The sequence below is a fragment of the Nicotiana tabacum genome, chromosome 1 (assembly GCF_000715075.1).
Source record: "Nicotiana tabacum cultivar K326 chromosome 1, ASM71507v2, whole genome shotgun sequence".
Classification (NCBI taxonomy): Eukaryota; Viridiplantae; Streptophyta; class Magnoliopsida; order Solanales; family Solanaceae; genus Nicotiana; species Nicotiana tabacum.
The window spans coordinates 85,271,434-85,289,685 of record NC_134080.1 but is presented as its reverse complement, the minus strand read 5'-3'; the positions used below and the strand labels follow the sequence as shown (position 1 = coordinate 85,289,685).

Sequence of the window (18,252 nt, the reverse complement as noted above, 5' to 3'; positions counted from 1 at the left end):
TGGCTAGTCTCACTCTATATTCTGTTCGTACCTTATAATTCATCCCCTTGTACCACAAAGTACTTTCGCAATGAAACTATTCCACTTGCAAGCATAAGAAACAACTATTCTGAAAAGTAAAAAAAAAAATACGCCTTTCGACAACTTATATGTGTGTAAGAAAAAGTTTTACATCAAATTAACGGGAAAGAAAATCTGGCCTGCAGAGTGGTAGTTAGGAATTCTTTTATCTCTTTCTTATGTCTTTTCCTAAGATAAATTTCATTTAATTATAACTTCTCAATCTTATCTAAGATTCTCCCAGAATTAATAAAAGTGAACAAACAATGATATCAAAATCATTTGCCAAATAAATGTTAGACAAAGATGACATGAAAGAAGCTGTCATTTATGTCTTTATTGTAGTACTAGTGGTGCATGTGCTTATCTTTTGGTGTGTTGTTGCTCAAACCCTTCTCAACCACCCAAGATTCCTAGTCACTAGCTACGAGCTATAGTCAACATTCTACATTTATTTTTGCCATTTGGAAGTTTCTCTTTCTTTCTTTTGTTCTTTCTCTTTTCTTTTTTTTTGGGGGAAGGGGGGTTCTCAGATCATATTTACTACGAGAAATTAAACATGTTTAGTTTAATTAGAGACTTGTATGCAATATAGGAATAAAAACGGGATTAAGATAATTTGAACTTTTAGGAATCTCCTAATTTAAATTTAAACTATAAATTATTCAGTATTAAAATGACATAGACCAAACAGTACAAAACTTCTTTTAATTATATGGTCATTTTCACAGAAAACCGGTAAAGTATAGCATAGAAGATCAGTAAATAAAACAAGATATTTTTTTTATAAAATGAATTTCTTCTATTCAAATAGTAACTAGCCAGGGGAGATTATTTCCTCGACCGGACCCAAATACAGCGAAGGCACTTGTATATTGTATTCTCAACATGATGCCTAAGTCGACTTTTCACAATTAAAATATACTACGTTAATTAAATATTGTTACATCTTACTTTCACAACAGTTCTCTACATATATAAATATTGCTCTGAAAAATATATTTATCAGTACTTTACAGTTTACATAATCGAGTTAACAAGAGATAAGTACTCCGTTTGAAACACTCAAGCGTAATTAGCTATAAAATCCCACTAAAGCTATCCAAAGAAAATGTATGGAATAAACAGAGAAGTAGAAATTATGCATTGTAGCCAATATCTTCACTTAGTGCTTCTTGTCTCTGTCATTTTGACAAGTAGTTGTGTTAATGCTCAGCTCCAGAGGGACTTCTATCGGAATTTATGTCCAAATGTGGAGTCCATCGTCCGATCAGCAGTTGAAGACAAGTTTAAACAGACAATTGTTACAGCAGCAGCAACACTTAGACTCTTCTTCCACGATTGCTTTATACAGGTATTCTTTTGCATCTTCACCAAGTGAGTGAAACACTGTGTTTGTGGTATAGTTGATGAGTTGACGGTGTAAAAAATCTATAAATTTCGAGTCCATCCGGTCATGTAAAAGGTAATTGTAATTGAATAGTTAAATTAACAACTTAAAAAATAAGGCAGGTAATCTGCTACAACAAGTATATTTATATTGGAAGTATTTTTTTTTTTTTAACTCCGTTAGTGTATATTACAAGGTTAATCCTAGTTTACAGCATGCAAAAATTTCTATGAGCCTCCAGGCAAATTCATCTTATGTATAATTATAGTTGTCACATGTCATTATGTTCTATCTTATATGTATTACTTTTGACTAAAAATGTTCATGTTCCGTTGGTAGGTTTTCAAAAATAAATTCATATATTCATGTGCATATAGAGGGATAAGTAAAAGGTTTAGGCGATGGATACTTGTTGATCCGTTGCTGGACATAATCATCTCTTGATTATGATTTCTTTGTTGTTACTTATCGATTATCGTAATCATAATTATATGACGTCCTAGAATTTGTATAAAAAACTAGTAAGTTAAAGGACACTCCGATCCGTAGTTCAGATTTATATAAAACTTTCTACTTTGAGACGTTTCATGTCATTCAATTTAACTTTCAAGAACTCGATGTTTTCTCAGTCAAACTAATTTTTCGGTCACTATTCAATGTATTTTGGCTTAATGGTGTCATAACAATTAATGTTAGGGCTGTGATGCTTCCATCATACTGAGGTCGGCAGGAAATAACACAGCAGAAAAGGATCATCCAGACAATCTGTCCCTTGCTGGAGATGGATTTGACACTGTTATTAAAGCCAAAGCTGCAGTTGATAATGTCCCTGCTTGTAAGAACAAAGTCTCTTGTGCTGATATCTTGGCCATGGCCGCTAGAGATGTCATTGCATTGGTAAAACCAAAATACCCTTTGTAACTTGCTTCTCTCTTCTTCTTTTGAACTTTGTGTATTTGGTATTTTTGTGATTTGATTGCTTAATTTGCTGAGTAAATTATTTCAAGATAATTATTTCCATGAGGTTAGCTCCAAAATATATGATAACCGAACCCCGTTCTACGACTATAGGACAAACACCTCTCTAATTTAAATAATAGTTCAACCTTGTGCGTGATATGAGACAGCAATGTTCTAAGCATCTTTAGATGTGGCATTCACTCTCTTTCTGAAGTACTTGGAAATGAATGTAACTAGCCGTACTTGTTTTACTATTCTTTTATTAAAAATTATATGACTTCTGAATGTTGTTGTTATAATAATAGTTATAGTTATCGCCACTTGCTTTGGTGATGAGGACTTAGAATTTGTAATAATTAAGTATTGGATGTGTAGGCAGGAGGACCGCACTATGCTGTTGAATTAGGAAGGAGGGACGGCAGAATGTCTTCACAAACTAGTGTGCAAAACAATCTACCTCACTCTAACTCCGGCTTACAGAAACTCCTTCCTATGTTTGCCTCTCGTGGACTATCTATCAGACATTTGATTGCCCTCTCAGGTATATTACCAATACCAATTTCTTTTCTTTTCTTCTTCATCTATTTACAATATTTTACTTTCGTTGATATAAGATACTATAAATTATCCATCTTTTTAGGGAGATAAATTTGATCACTTTACCTTGCTCTTTGCAAGTGATTAGAAAAATATGACCTTTACCAGTAAGGGCCTTTGCAAATAGAATTGCGTTTCAGTTAGGATACCGTGGTAATTACTTTACCAACAAAAAAAAAGGTACTGCGATACATACTTCATGTTTTACCCTTCTATCACAGTTAGGCACTTTTCTTTTCTTTTTTTTTTTGCAGGAGCACATACACTAGGATTTTCACATTGCAACCAGTTCTCAAGCAGGTTATACAACTTTAACAGCACACACAAGGTTGATCCAACAATTGATGTAACCTATGCTAAGAAACTCCAAGAAATGTGCCCACAAGATGCACTTCCTGGAGTAGTCATCCCCATGGATCCAGACACCCCTCAACTGTTCGATAACACGTATTACAAGAACCTACAGAGAGGGAAAGGGCTGTTCACTTCTGACCAGACACTAGTTACTAAAAGGGGATCAAGGAGAATAGTGAATATCTTTGCATCAAACAAGACGGCTTTTGAAAGGGTCTTTATTGCTGCCATAACAAAGCTCGGAAGGTTTGGGGTCAAAACTGGAAATCTTGGTGAAATTCGGAAAGATTGCGCTGTAGTGAACTAAGTAAACAGAAGATAGAGTAGATCACAGATTCATATAGGACCATTCTGTACCACTTAATTCAAATTCCAATAATTACGCAATAATATTTAATGATGTTCATGAAGAGTACGTAAAAATGGCTTACTTGAAGCCTCCCCTGGCCCCTAGACGCACGACACCTACTACTCCTAGCACAACCCATAATAGTGCACAATGACTCAGCAGCATTCCTTGAACCCCCCCCCCCCCCCCGCCCCACACACAAAAAAAAATCCCAACCGTCATCCCTTCCCCGAGAAAAGGGGAACACACACACGAGGCTTCTCCTCATCACCACATCAAACTTAAGCGAAGATTCAAAAATATACATTCAATCACCAAATGGACTAGGATGAACGATTCAATCAAACAATGTTTCTCAATCTTAGAGAACAAACGACTACATGAGTAAGTTTAGTTAATTTCGAACCTAAAACAATTGCGAAAATGGCGACCCGACAAACAACTTCTAAATTAGCTGTCTACTCCGCTTCCACCCCTTAACCACATCCCATCCCTCAATCTTCCAAACTTTTCTTCTAAATTAGAAGTAAACAAGAATAATCATTCTTAACTACAAGACCCAGTAATGAAGAACTATGAGAACAAAAGAATTAGCATTTACAACAGATGGTTATGCAGCAATAGCATCCAACTAATGGAACTTTCTCAAAGTTATGGCACGACTATCCATCCCACAAATGTACTGTGGACAGTTCCTTCTTGCTAGATGAACCCAGCCAAAAGGATACAAGTTTGTCCAAGATTTCTTCAAATAATGAAACCCTGGAAAAAATACCCAGTGCGTTCTACTGTGATGAGGGGAGTAACAATAATATGAAGTAAGAATATGCTACTTGGTTATTCTCGATCTCTATTGTAGTTTGGTCGCCCAAACATCCATAAATTAGTACTACTACCTCATACCAGCCCCTGAATGAATGAATATCTGGTTCCTGGACCATGACATTTTCCTGTTTATCGTCGACATCTGAAGAAGCTCTGGAACAATGTCGAAAAAGAAAGCTAAGTATTGCCTCCTTGATGAAGAACTAGATCTCTTGAAAACTTAAATATTTGTTAAATGGGGAAATACTCATAATATATAATTTAGACATCAGTTATCTCCTCCAAGTTCTTGCAGGAGCTATCCAAACTTCTTCCTTGACAATTGGAGGTCCTAGTTCAGCTCATCCATGAGATTCACTATCTAAACCAGCTGACTGCTTGCGCTACCTATGACTTTTCATCACTAATGGCGACATCGTTGCTCCAATCACATTCCATCGGGACAGCAGAATCTCCATTCTCAAGGTGACGTGATTCCCCAGATTTACAGGTGGCCATCTTAGTCTCATTAAGAGGAACTGCAGCTCGTCCAATTGAAGCATTACTAGAAACAAAAAAAAATTCTTCCATATTAGTATCTTGGTCATCCATATCAATATGGTTTTCATCGGACAATTCAGGCTTGGCACATGCATTTGTCAAACCATTTAGGGTGCTATTCTGGCAAACTTCCCATGAGACATCTTTCTTGGCACATCTGTCCGATGGGCGTTTCCCAAGGAAGCCAGGGGCAAAAAGTGGCTTTAACTTTGGTTCAGAAGAACTCCCTCCACCTGATTTCAGGACCACATTGTGGCTTCCGTGAGATGAAAATTCTTTGTTCTGGTTAGTTTTGCCTGGCATTTGAGTGGAATTTTGTAACTTCGCATTGTCTGAGATGACACCAAAGCTTGAGGCAGAGGATGAAGCATCATCCAGCATATCACCATTTGTGGCTACAGAATCCTCAGTAAATGAAGAACTCAAGAGACGGTCGTTGGTGGTTCTTTGGCATGGTTCAGTGTCATCTTTACTGTCAGAAACAGCGGATTTTGTTTCACGTTTCTGAATCTCAACTTCAGCCGAAGAACTAGCACCAGATGAACTATTGGATACCATTCTAAGGCAAGAAGTTCCTGTAGCTTCACTGGATAGTTTAACATCCTGCAATTCCTGCTGGACATGAGAACTTGCCCTAAAATCTACCTCCTGATGCTCCATTCTGTCCTCAGGGTTGGTTGAGGAGGATAACTCCACTTTAGCCCCAATAATCTTATCTTCTGAACCATTAAAACTTGGCGGTGAAACAGAATCAACAACTGCAGCCGGAGACACTGTTGCGCTGAGACATTCAACAGGTTGGTCTGTGGGACCTGACTTGTCTTCCACTTTAACTGTATCCTGGTCCTCTTTCTTTAATAGTTCAAGAGGAAATAAGGATGTCGGCCGAGGGCAGATCCTGTCAAAAGTAAATACAAATCAAGATCGTTTGCTGCCAAAGGCAATGCAACATGTTAAATAGAAGTGACACGTGTACAGATCAGAATTCAGATCAATTAGATCATGGTCAAAGGAAAGCTACCTGCTATTTTATTTTATTTTTAGGAAAGTTACCTGCTATATAAGAGCATGTATGCTCCCTGCGAAAGCACTTCATCCAAATCAACACTAACCACCTAACAAAAAGTGTAAAATGAGTCACGTATGAACATTTTAAAGTGATGAAGGAAAAAGTATGAAAAGGAAAAATAAATTAAGAAGTATCTATAAGCGGGACATTGTCCAGAGATCATGCTGCTTGAGGTAGAATATTTATTAAGTAATGACTTTTACTAATAAAGCTCAAGCGCTCAACTCCCACAGCACCTATATTTGCAGTTTGACATTGTTGCAGACCCAAACATACATTGAGAAACAACCAAGAGTGTCAAAATCTGTATAGCTTAACAGAGAAAATGGTGTCACATTCTACATGACATCGACAAGGAAAATTTGAGAGAAGGTGGCACAACAAAGAAGGTGCCAATATACCAGTTTCTTATACTTTTTGATTGCATATACTTATACCCAGGCAAGTTTGTATGCATGTCACATTCATGGAGTAGATTATTACCTTCATCTGATAAAACACTTTAAACCTCCACAAGGACAAAAACAAAAGACGCATAAAGTTTTCTGAAGCTTCATTTTTTACTTATGGTACATGATCTTGGGAATGGGCATGTATATAATAGGAGTGAGCAGCTTTAATAACTTCTGGTGCATGCATGAAATACCCAAAGCATGTCACATTCATTCAACCCGAAGTACATCAAGACAAATGGAGCTACCAAAGAAGATATAACTAAGCTACGAGAGAACACAACTAGCTTATAGCCAAAATGCATTTTCAAGCAGAAGCATTAATATGTTTTATCGTCAAACAGATCTATTAGGTAACTAGCATTTGTGAAGCCTAATATAACATTTCACTGGGATATAGCAACTCACATAAATTACCAAGTTCAGAAATAACATTTCACTGTAGATAATCAGCAAAAAAGAATATAAATGGAAGTGCGACAGAGGCAAAATCAGCAACCAATCAATGCATTTCGTGCATTGAGACGCATACAACAATAAACAAGAGGGTAGAACAAGGGAGATGTTTCTACCTTACAATCATCAATCCTGTACCAACTTCCGCGGAAATCCTTGATATAGCATATGTAATGGCCGAAAAATGATGCATTCAACATGTCCACGTGAACAATAACTGCATACAGCTTGTAAATATCATTGCCGTCTCCTGCTTTGCTCACGTACGGATGGAGATCCAATCTTTCAGGGAAACTCACCCTCTTATTCAATTTACCAAACCTACCACTCTGCATAGAGATTTTGACCACAAATAAACAAAACTACAAGAAATTTAGAATACAAACTCACGTAGTTGCTTCCAGGAATAAATGTAACTTGTGGGTGAGGAAGTGGGTGAGGGATGTTAATAGAGAGAAAGACACTCAAATGACTGTAGTTCACCCATACCATAGAGAAATGCAAATTCTGTTTTGCAGTGCTAGAAAAGATATACAGAAATGCTACACTTACAGATTAAATTATCCTTTTGTTTTAAAACCTAGGGTGCATCCTTGTCTCAGTATGTAACCCAACTGAAGAAAAAAGTAAATCCAATAGTCTTTTCATAGTGGCTTTTTAAAATATTACGCGTTTCAGTTTAACTCTAACAACAACGACGACGACGACCCAGTAAAATCCCACAAGTGGGGTCTGAGGAGGGTAGTGTGTAAGCAGACTTTACCTCTATCCCGAGGGGATAGAGAGAGGCTTTTTCCGATAGGCCCTCAGCTCAAGAAGACAAAAATAGACAATATATAAGTACCATCAACAAAATCAGTTTATCTCTAACTTAGGATACTAACGTCTTATCTAAAAAAGCATGTCTGACGAATTAAGTTCATATTAGGTGTCAAATAATGAATTATCCTTTCAAGAACAAAAATAATCTACAGAGTAACGTTGAACACTCCTGAAGAAAAATATTTATGGGAGATTAGATTTGATGTAAGATTTTATTTGTCAGCACCAAGGTACACCTGGAGCCTGTACATCCTAGATTGAACGTCTTTGCTTCACATGGACTTCCATCAGACCCATTTTTTCCTGTAGACTTAAGAGCCTAAGTAAATTCAGTGTTGACATGACTCCATAAGCTTTGGCTGAAATTTTCGTTTACGAGAAATACATATTGACAGTCTCTTTCTTGAGATATTCTCTTTTTGAAATTTTCAGAATACAAATTGACAGTCTCTTTTCACAATTAAGGTGGCGCTCCAGGTTGTTCAACGCCAGAACAATCCTGAAGGACCTGAACATAAAATATCCACTCAAATATTCCAAAGTTAAATGGTGAAAGAACAAACAATTTTGTTCGACTTGTAAGGACCCGCTATCAAAATTCAGGCAATATACACTGACAATAAAAGGCCATTGTTCCCATCATTGGGAACAAACAATTAAATAATTTACAACTTAACATATTGCTGGTGCATGATACAAATCTAAGTAAACTACAGAAAGCCTGTAAACCCAGCTCTTTCATTAAAACTTGTCCACTTTATTGCCTACGGGGAAGTTTTATTGAAAGGAAAAAAAAAGGTGGACTTCTGTCGATTCCTCCTACGACTGCTCATTTTCTCCTTTTCATTTCCAGAGTTCATTCCTTTTAATTTGTCTTTGTTTCTTTATGAAACAAACCATAAAGATCCGTAGTTATGCATTCTGTACTCCCTTTGTCCCATTTAAACGACGCATTACTGTGGGGGCCAAACAATGTTTTTCTTTTACCACAATTTCTTCAAATATTTTCTAAATATCAACAATTTTTTTTGTAAGGTAAATAATTTTATTAACAGTTGGGATATACCAAAAAAAGAGAACCTACACCAAAATATCATTCTCAACAAAAGAGACCCAATCCTCTATACAAATAGGGAACTCATGACTATGAGTACACCAAAACGAAACTAGGAACAAAAGACTACTTTCCAACTTTACAAAAGCTTGTTCCACCCCTTCTAAATATTAACAATTATAAAGAAGTTGCACTTTATGAAACTTTTTTATAGTTCCTAATTATGTAACTTTGACTTCAAGAAGATTGAAGAATTTAAAGGTTTACTAGCACTGAAAATTAGATAATTTGGCCCTTATTCTCCTACCATTACATTCTTTCGGATGGAGGAAGGTTCTTTTTTTCACTTTTCATATGTTATACATTTTGCAGTGCCAAATTGCTGTACTAGAAAAATGGAACCATGGAAGAAGAAGGGTAGAAAGCGAGAAAAAAGGAGTTAAGTGTTAGCATGCAGCCAATTGGCATTAAACTTGTGGCAACTCTTTGATTCAGAATCTGGTTGTTGCTTTGTTACTGTTCACTCTTTCTTTTTCTATATTTCACCTGAAGGATTGAATGTCTTCCTTTAACATTTCAACTCCTTTGAAGTACTTTTACATAGTAGTCATGACGTGGGCTATCTGTCCAAATGATAAGTTAAAAGTCAATTTTTTGCAGTACCTAAATCTTTGCTTTGAATCTGGCCAAAACAATTCCATGCAGAAAAGGATGAGGATCATATTAATGTGGGGATGATTTGCTGGAGAGATGAAATTGGACATGAACCTTTCTTCTAATTCTCGAAGGAATTTTGGTATTAGCTAACTTGCTCATGCGGGATTAGCATGACCCTCATTCTTTTCAAATGAGAGATATAGGAAGTTGACCAATAACTAAAGACGGATAGGTCCTGGAAAGAGAGCAACGATCATCCATTTACAAGTTTGGGAAAAACAAAATTGTTTAAGGGCTAACTTTAGAGCTACACAAGTTTAAGGGCCTCTAGTGCACTTTGACCTAGATGGTTGAAGCACAATAAATAGCAAAATGATACAAACCTGAAACCTTTTCAAGGCAATTGTTAAGATATTTGGTGCCCTCCTGACCATTAGGCGCTTCCATGCCTTGACATAGTCATTGCATCTGCAAGAACCACAGTTGTTGACCACTATTAATGATTAGGTAGCACGATCAAATCAATTGTGCCTCAATCTAACACTAGTTGGGGTAATGGGGTCGGCTAAGTATTCAGCAGCTAGACTATTTTTGCATTGGTCGTCAACCAACTGAACTTAACTAGTGATCTTTAAATAACTCACACACATGCTAAACTTAAGTGTCTCATCCAAAAAGAAAAAAATTGCATAGATAGAAATACTATCAATGATGGTGAGATCCAATACCACGAGAAGATATCATGCAACAGGTACAATGCAAGTCCAGAACAATGATCCGTAACCCCAAAAAAGGGAAGTGGGAGAACCGGCACGAGAAACTTTATACTTTGCAATGAGACATTTTGATACCCCATAAAAGAATGACCTACTACGGTCAACATGAGCTGAGTTCAATTAATTACAATGTTTTTGTTATATTTGAAACCTAACATAAATGTTACTACTGCAACCATACAAATGTTGAAATAATTTTTTTAAGATGTATGTAATAACTGTTGCCTACTTTTCAAATACTAATAACTAAGCCAAAGAAATAGGACAGAGGTAGTGACGTGTTGCTATATTAGTCCATCAAGTTATTAGATACGGATGAACATAGAAATATGGATATAGAATACCGTGTAAAGTAAATATGAAACCATACATTATTGCTCAAAGGATAACAAAAATGGCATTCCACATTGTAAAAAGGATACAATTCATTCATCATTAGTATGAAGAACCTCACCCATCACATTTATACAAGTTATCTCCATCTAGCCACTCTCTTGCTGTGAATTGATCCAAGCATTCCTCCAGAGATTCAGCATCCCCGTGAATTTCTACGGTCAGATCCATCATATTCTCAAACTGATCTGAAACATTATTGCATTCTGTACATATGACCTAAAAATAGAAATAACTCAGTTAGGCAGAGGAGGAAAGGGAAGAGATCAAAATAATACAAGAGCATAAACACGTGCGGCGTGAAATATCAAAAAGCACATGGAAAATACTTTGATGATGCAGCATAAATTAAGTCCTATGTTACTTTGGATAATCACATGATATGTCTTCTTCATCATAAATTAAAGTTACCTGAGATTGCAGGTGACCACCAAATATGTGTTGAATAAGTGTCGTCTCCTGTGTGTTAGGAGGAACAGCCTTCTCTCCACCAAATTCATCAAGGCACACAGATTGCATCGTGTCAATAGCAAACCTATACAACAAGGCAATTTTCATTATTCCGTGTAAAATATGCTTCCTGAAACAGCCCATGATTGTTTCACATTGAGCACTATACTGGAAAATATCTAGCAGAATGACTGTAAGATATTCATCAACTTTACAAAGAACACACCTCATAAATTCATGAGCATCCTCCTGTTTACCATACCCAAGATTACCACCAATATTGGGCAACCGTGAAAGTATGTTAATTGGTGAGAAGGGCTGCTGACTTTGACTAGCCCGTTCTACATGGTGTTGAAATTCACAAAGGAAGCACCAACCATTCCGCCTACCTGAGGGAAGAGTAGAAAAGTGTATTAACATAAAAAGGTGTTCCAATTAATTCAAAAGAAGCATTACTTTGTATACTTGTTCTAGTTAACGCAATTACATTCTCTCAAATGGCCTTTTCCCAACAAGTAGACAACAAGTGGCTTAGTGTATGTCAGACATTGTAGAACCACATTGGCAAAGCAGCTGCATAAGCACCAAAAAGAATATATTAAAAATACAGATAAAAAACAAATGGCATACTAAATAATACTCCCTCCGTTCCAGTTTATGTGAACCTATTTCCTTTTTGGTCCGTTCCAAAAAGAATAAATTCTAAATTTGGAAACAATTTAACTTAAACTTACAATTCTACCCTTAATGAGAAGCTATTATAACCACACAAATTTTCTGGGCCCCTTTTTAATTTGTTTAGGACCACAAATTCCAAAAGTTTTCATTTTTTCTTAAAATCCGTGCCCAGTCAAACAGGTTCACATAAATTGGAGCAGAGGGAGTACTTGGTTGCTAGAGTCTAAAATGAGGGAATACCTGTTTCCACAATTTAGGAGCCCACAAGGTGGGAAACCTGGGCTATCCCAGTTAAAAAGTTCCAAGAATTCCTCATATGGGAAAAGTACCTAAACAGTTAGACCAAACTCTGGTCAGGTGTTATAACATAAATGCATAGTTGTGTAATTAACTAAGACGGCGTTACCTTCATTGACTCAGGGATCAGTGAAGCTGCAGAAGAGTTGCTTTTACGAAAATCCTTGCATTTAAATCTATGCCCAGAGTTCCAGTGAGATCTTTGGCAAGCTTCAGAGCTATGAGAGAAAGAAAGAGAGCAAAAACAATCAGTCGTTAACCAATAAGACACTCCAGATTAAACAAGGAAAAGGAAATAGATTATGGACACCCCTGAGCAGTGTCTTTAAAAGTGAAAAACACAAAGAAGTAACAAGGTCCATGGAGCTTTAGGCAAAAAGTGAGAAGTAGAAGACATGCTTCTTTGAAGTGAACCGCAAGTCACATAAAAATAAAAAATAAAAAAGGGAAAAGGGTTAAAAACGGCCCTGTTCTATACGAAATTGATCAAGTCTTACCCTCCGCTATACCATGGGTCTATTCAAACCCCCGCCATTAGAGAAAAGTCTCTACAAACTATCGCCACTTATTGTGTTTATACAGTCAGATTGCAGATTTAATACAAAAGTAACCACTGTGGACACCAATTGCTTGAAGTCAAGGTAGTCTATCGGGTTGAGGCTCTGTGTATTACAATTAAGTATAAAATGTAGAACAGATTGTGCTAGATAGCCAAATTATGGAAATTACACAAAATTAACTGGTCAACAGTGTCCATAGTAAAAGTTAAGTTAATATATGGAGTCCAAGATTTATAATTTATTATAAATACAAAAAAGTTACTTATTTGGGCTCTATATTCCTGTATAGATGTAGATGGTATCATAGATTGCGTATGTGTGGCTGGGAGAAGCAGGGAGAAGCAGAGTAGTCACAGGCAAAAAGCGAAAAAGAGCATTTCTATTGAGGCTTTAGCAGCAAAGCGCAAATAAAGTGGGTCCTAACGAAGAAAGATGCAGTTGAGGGGAATGATGAGAATCTAAATGTAGCTCAAAAACAATAACTATAAACCCAAGTAATAATTATATAGACAAAAGAATTGAAAAATCAAAAGAATTACTTATAGCTCATTGTCACTCTCTTCAAGACAAAGCCCCTGGGCAACAAGGCACATGCTTTAGCGCCTTGGCGTCTGCGCTAACGCGTCACTTAAGCTACGCGGAGCAGACAGACTACTTCGCATCTAGCTTGAGGGCTCAAGAACACCTCAACTAAGCCTTTGACAATAATGTCAAGAAGTTACTTTCTATGGTCTTTATATACTAGTACAGAAGAAATAGTGGAAAAGCGTAATCATCCATTTATAACCAAATTGTAGACTTGCACACAATTGATTGCTATGGACAATAAAACATTGCTGATGTTGTGATTGTTACACGGTTAAAAATAATGTAGGAATTATTCTGTAGTTGATAATCATCTTAGGATTGTCATATGATGAGTGTTAAAACATGGATTAGGATTGCCTATTCTAAGAGCATTTTCTTGTATTCCTAATACATGTATTCTTATTCCATATCCTATCCTCGCATAAAATAACACAAAGGTATTAGCAATGCGGAGTTCAATCCATAAATTAATCGCCGCAAGTTCTATACCAACAACCAGATGTCGTATATGCAGAATGTAAAGCAGTGTTTTTTTTAATGCAATCGAAAGTCCGAACATTGTATTCGTGTCTGTGATTATTATTTCTCATGCCGTTGGTGCCGAACCAGTGAATCTACCATTCAAGGTAATATTAAACATAAAATTAAGCAGTAATATTTGTATAAATTAAGATATTATCAACAGGAATAAGCTTAGCAGTTAGCATATACCAGTATTTAACCATCTTGCAACGAGAGCATTGCTTAGAAGTGATACTACCGCATACGCCGCAACCTTCCGGCGTTGTTGTCGGCGGCTCCTCCATTCTCCGATCACCAAAACTCGCTGTCGGCGGCGAAGCAGCAGAATCAAAATTAGACTCGTCGTCGACGAGAAAGTACTTGGAGGCGGTGGTCTTAACGAGGTAGAGGAGTGAAACTACGATGACTATGGCCGTCAATACAAAGTGCAAGTAGGAATTCAGATCCACTGCTACATGCATTAGAAAATTATACTTTTCCTACTATTGCAGAAGAACAATTAAAGCTTTGTTCTTTACGAATCAGCGCTCTCATATATGGCGAGCTAGGGTTTCGATTCCTGCATTGAATTGGAATTGGAATTGGAATAATTTGGGGAATCTGGAGTGGAATTTTAAATTTCTGGAATATGCAGGAAAGTTTTTTCTTTTTTCTTTTAAAGGTTTGGTTAATTGTTTCAATTGGTGTTACTATCAGCAATCTTATATTTGAAGTTTCTATTTATCATATTTTTGGCTTTTGTTTTTTTAGTGCGTATTATTTGCTTCATTTACCGAAATTTTCATGCAGAATTTTGGGGATTATGTTTTAATCGCTTTTTTAAATTTTTTGAATTGGTATCATGTATTTATTTTATTATTATTACTACATTGTTTCTTTCTCTATAAAGCTAGTAATAGATTCGTTTTATATGGGTATGATTCTTCTTTCTCTTTCCATAGTGCCAACAAGTTTTAAACCTTTTCATATTATTTCAAAACAAAGCATTTCAAAATCTTTTTTTCTTCTCATTGTTGAAAAGTAAAAGTAAAATTATTTCGATATGAATCGAGCTTTACCTTTTTTCCCAAAAGATCAACTGCCCTGAAAGGCATTATTATGCTTTGTAATATTTTGGAACTGCCAGTAGTCTTGGTAAATAAATTCCCAGTTTCTCAATAAAAAACACCTACAGTTATGGCAGGGACCATTTATAAGAGTTTTACATTATCTTGGAAGCTCACCTATCCAATAGTCATCGATACTGAGAATTGGTCTTCGGTTTTGTAGCTATATCCACTTGGAATGAGATTTAATTTTGGAGGATTATTAGCAGCGTAGACTTTTTGAGTCAATTACTCAAATGATCATTCAACCATCTGAATTTACATACTAATATCAATTTTTTTTTATTTGTAATAGAAAAGTCACTTCACTATATTTATTGTACTTAAAAAGTCACTCAATCAGATTTGTCAAATTTTTCGGTGGTCAAATATCTAAACCCTCTAAATTATCAACCTTTCTTCATTTTTTACTTTTTAATATTATAATATTTTTTAAAATCTATATTATGAACTTAATTATAGCACAAACAAATCTTATTTATATATAATGTTAGAATAATAAAATAACTAAAGCAAAGTATAAAATTAATTAGAATAATTTATTCGTGTTAGTAATTTTGATAATAACAATAAAAACTCAAAAGGCATATACACAATTGGGAATGCAAGAAAACAAAAGCTTTTAAAACAATACAAGCATGTAATACAAAAAAATAATTATTCAAATTATATATGCTTGAAAATTATACTCAATTATTTTATTATTCGATTAAAATCTATTTTGTATTTTTTTACTTTATAAATAAGATTTGTTTGTTCTATTGGTAAGTCCTCATATATTAAAAGAGAGAAAAATAAATCATCAAAAAAGTAAAGAAAATACAAAGATTGTTAGTTTAAAAGGTAAAATAGGTATTTTGTCACCAAACTTTTTGAGAAATCTAGTTGAAGGACTTTATGAACTCTAAGGTATATTTAAATAATTTTTCTCTTACAAACAAAGAAACATGATTTTATCAAATAATTTCTAATAGTTGAATTTCTGTTTGAGTAATGGACTCTAGATTTTTCTTAAGAATTAATTGAGGAGAAAATAATATCAAGCAACCACCTCTAGAGCTGTTAATAGGGATATTTGGCTCGTGTTTACAAAATAGTTGAAAAAAGTCACAATTTAAAAATGCAAGAAAATAGGTGAAGAATAGACACATGAACTTCTGAAAATATTTTTAGAATTTGAAGTGTTGCAAGTGAAACTTATACAAGCCAAACCGTTGTGCCAGAAATTTCCTGACCGTGTCTTGAAGTATGATACTTACACAAGTGAATTTTGGGATCATGTCCTGTACTTGTACAAGTTAACTTATTTTTCTTTGCATAAACAAGAAACAGAGTAAATGCGCAGACAATGATTCAATCTCAAACTTAACTCCTTTGCGCAATAACAAATCCATTTCAAACCTCCAATAACTGTCTAGTATTATGTATAGTCGTCTATCTTTGCTAATCGTTATGAAAAAAAATTGTATCCTACAACTGTTGTAGAGGAGGCGCAGAAGAATACTAAAGGTAATATTATTTCGGTTAACTCTTCAACTTATTATACATAAAAAAAAATACAAAATGAGAAAATTTTTAGAAAGAATTACAAGAAAATACACATGACTTCAAACCATAACAAAATATGACCCATGTTTTTAAGTTTTACCCACCTAGTCATATTGTACACATTTTGAAAACACAAGTTTAAAATCTGTGTTCTCAAACCATTGCTTCTAAAAGCTATGGAGTTAAATCTGTGTTCTCGATCACAACTATTGCTTTCACTCTCTCTTCTTCTCACATCTTTTACATATGCTTCGAAGGGCCGTCCGCCATTAGTGCTTCTCCCCCTATGTCACATGGCTGCGATGTAAAAAAATTGAAAAGTAAAAGTCCACTATTGAAGGTCATTCAAAGCTTTGCTTTAGAGAATAGAATTTTTTAAGTTTATTAATTGTTTGGATTGGGTGTTGTTCCAATTGATTGAAAATATCAAAATGAGTTCAAAGTTTAAATTTGAAGTGATTTGGAGTAGATTTGAGCAAGATTTGAGTTAAATTTCAAAAAAGACGCAAGGAAGAAGACGAAATCAGTTTTTTGTATAATTATATATAATCTTGTATAATAGTGTATATGAGTGTATAAACACATTTCATACATTATTATACACTTTTATACACCTTTATACAAACGTCTGTAGACGAACTTCTTCCACGATTCAGTTGCAATTCTTGTTCAAAATCAGTCCAAATCTCCATTAAATGACTTCAAATTTTATATACAACATCCTTATACTATTTCTAACAAGTCTAAATAGCACCTACTCCAAATTTCTCACAAATCAAATTCGAAATTTAAACTCACATATTTAAGCTTGTTAAAAATTTAATTTTCACCACCCAAATGGATTTGGTTTGTTGAACTAATATTTGAGTCACAGTTACTTATTCGAAAATTAACTTAAAAGCTTGTGCAAGCTTTTTTAAAAATTAAATAATAATTTTAAGAACCTATTGGAGTTGGATGTTGAATCTTAGCCTATTATTTTTGGGCTTGTTGGTTATAAATTGAAATATGAGCTATAAAATTGAAAAGTGGGGAACCCAATAGTTCTTATGTGAAATTTTCCCAAAATTTTATCCTATACGAAGTTTCCAAATATTTACGTTAGAACTAGATCTTAAAATAGATAATACTTTTAGGACGATTCAATCAAGAACAGTTCAAATGTTAAAGACATTTAGAAAAAATCTCCATATAATTTTAATTTTAGGACAGTTCAATCAAGAGCAGTTCAAATATTAAATACACTTCGAAAAAATCTCCTGAATATCACGAATTTTCTTCTTTAAGGCCGCTCAGAATATCTCTAACTTTTGGTGTCTCTAGTTATATGTCAATTGTATTTGTTATCTATGGGTTTTAACTATCCTTTTCTTGTGTGCTAGCGTTCTCACTCCTCTTCAACCACATGTATAAATGGATTTTTTTACTAACTTAATATATAGGAGTATTAAGTTAGTAAGGTACCTATTTTTACTTTACCAAAAATACCTCTAAGAGTACACCAACAATGTTATAATGAGAGGGACAATTAGCCTCGACTCATGTAGAGCGCCTCGGTCTAGTTGTGAAAAAGGTTAAGGGTTGTGTCAAGGCTATCAACTCATCACCCCCAACCAGTGAGTGGAATAGCCAAAGAAGTGCCCATGAAGCTTGGACCTTACGAAGAAAGATTCAACCTACGTATCGCAATCATAGATGACTTCAAACTAATAGTGGGATTGGAATTCCTGAGGCAAATCAACACCATAC

General features: G+C 35.0%; 2 protein-coding genes across 2 annotated transcripts; one reads left to right on the top strand and one right to left on the bottom strand.

Annotated features, from left to right (window-relative positions):
• Positions 1-875: 875 nt before the first annotated feature.
• LOC107790131 (peroxidase 16-like) lies at positions 876-3,771 on the top strand. Its single transcript, XM_016612037.2, has 4 exons — positions 876-1,414; positions 2,147-2,347; positions 2,786-2,951; positions 3,262-3,771. Exons 1-4 carry the CDS (start codon positions 1,172-1,174, stop codon positions 3,666-3,668), a joined length of 1,017 nt encoding a protein of 338 aa, XP_016467523.1. The 5' UTR covers positions 876-1,171; the 3' UTR covers positions 3,669-3,771.
• Positions 3,772-4,205: 434 nt separating this feature from the next.
• On the bottom strand, positions 4,206-14,546 carry LOC107790130 (ubiquitin carboxyl-terminal hydrolase 18-like). Its single transcript, XM_016612036.2, has 11 exons — positions 14,039-14,546; positions 12,289-12,397; positions 12,123-12,211; positions 11,692-11,777; positions 11,431-11,593; positions 11,166-11,289; positions 10,816-10,973; positions 9,969-10,053; positions 7,169-7,381; positions 6,129-6,190; positions 4,206-5,973 (listed from the first exon to the last, which is right to left on the bottom strand). Exons 1-11 carry the CDS (start codon positions 14,308-14,310, stop codon positions 4,923-4,925), a joined length of 2,412 nt encoding a protein of 803 aa, XP_016467522.2. The 5' UTR covers positions 14,311-14,546; the 3' UTR covers positions 4,206-4,922.
• Positions 14,547-18,252: the final 3,706 nt, after the last annotated feature.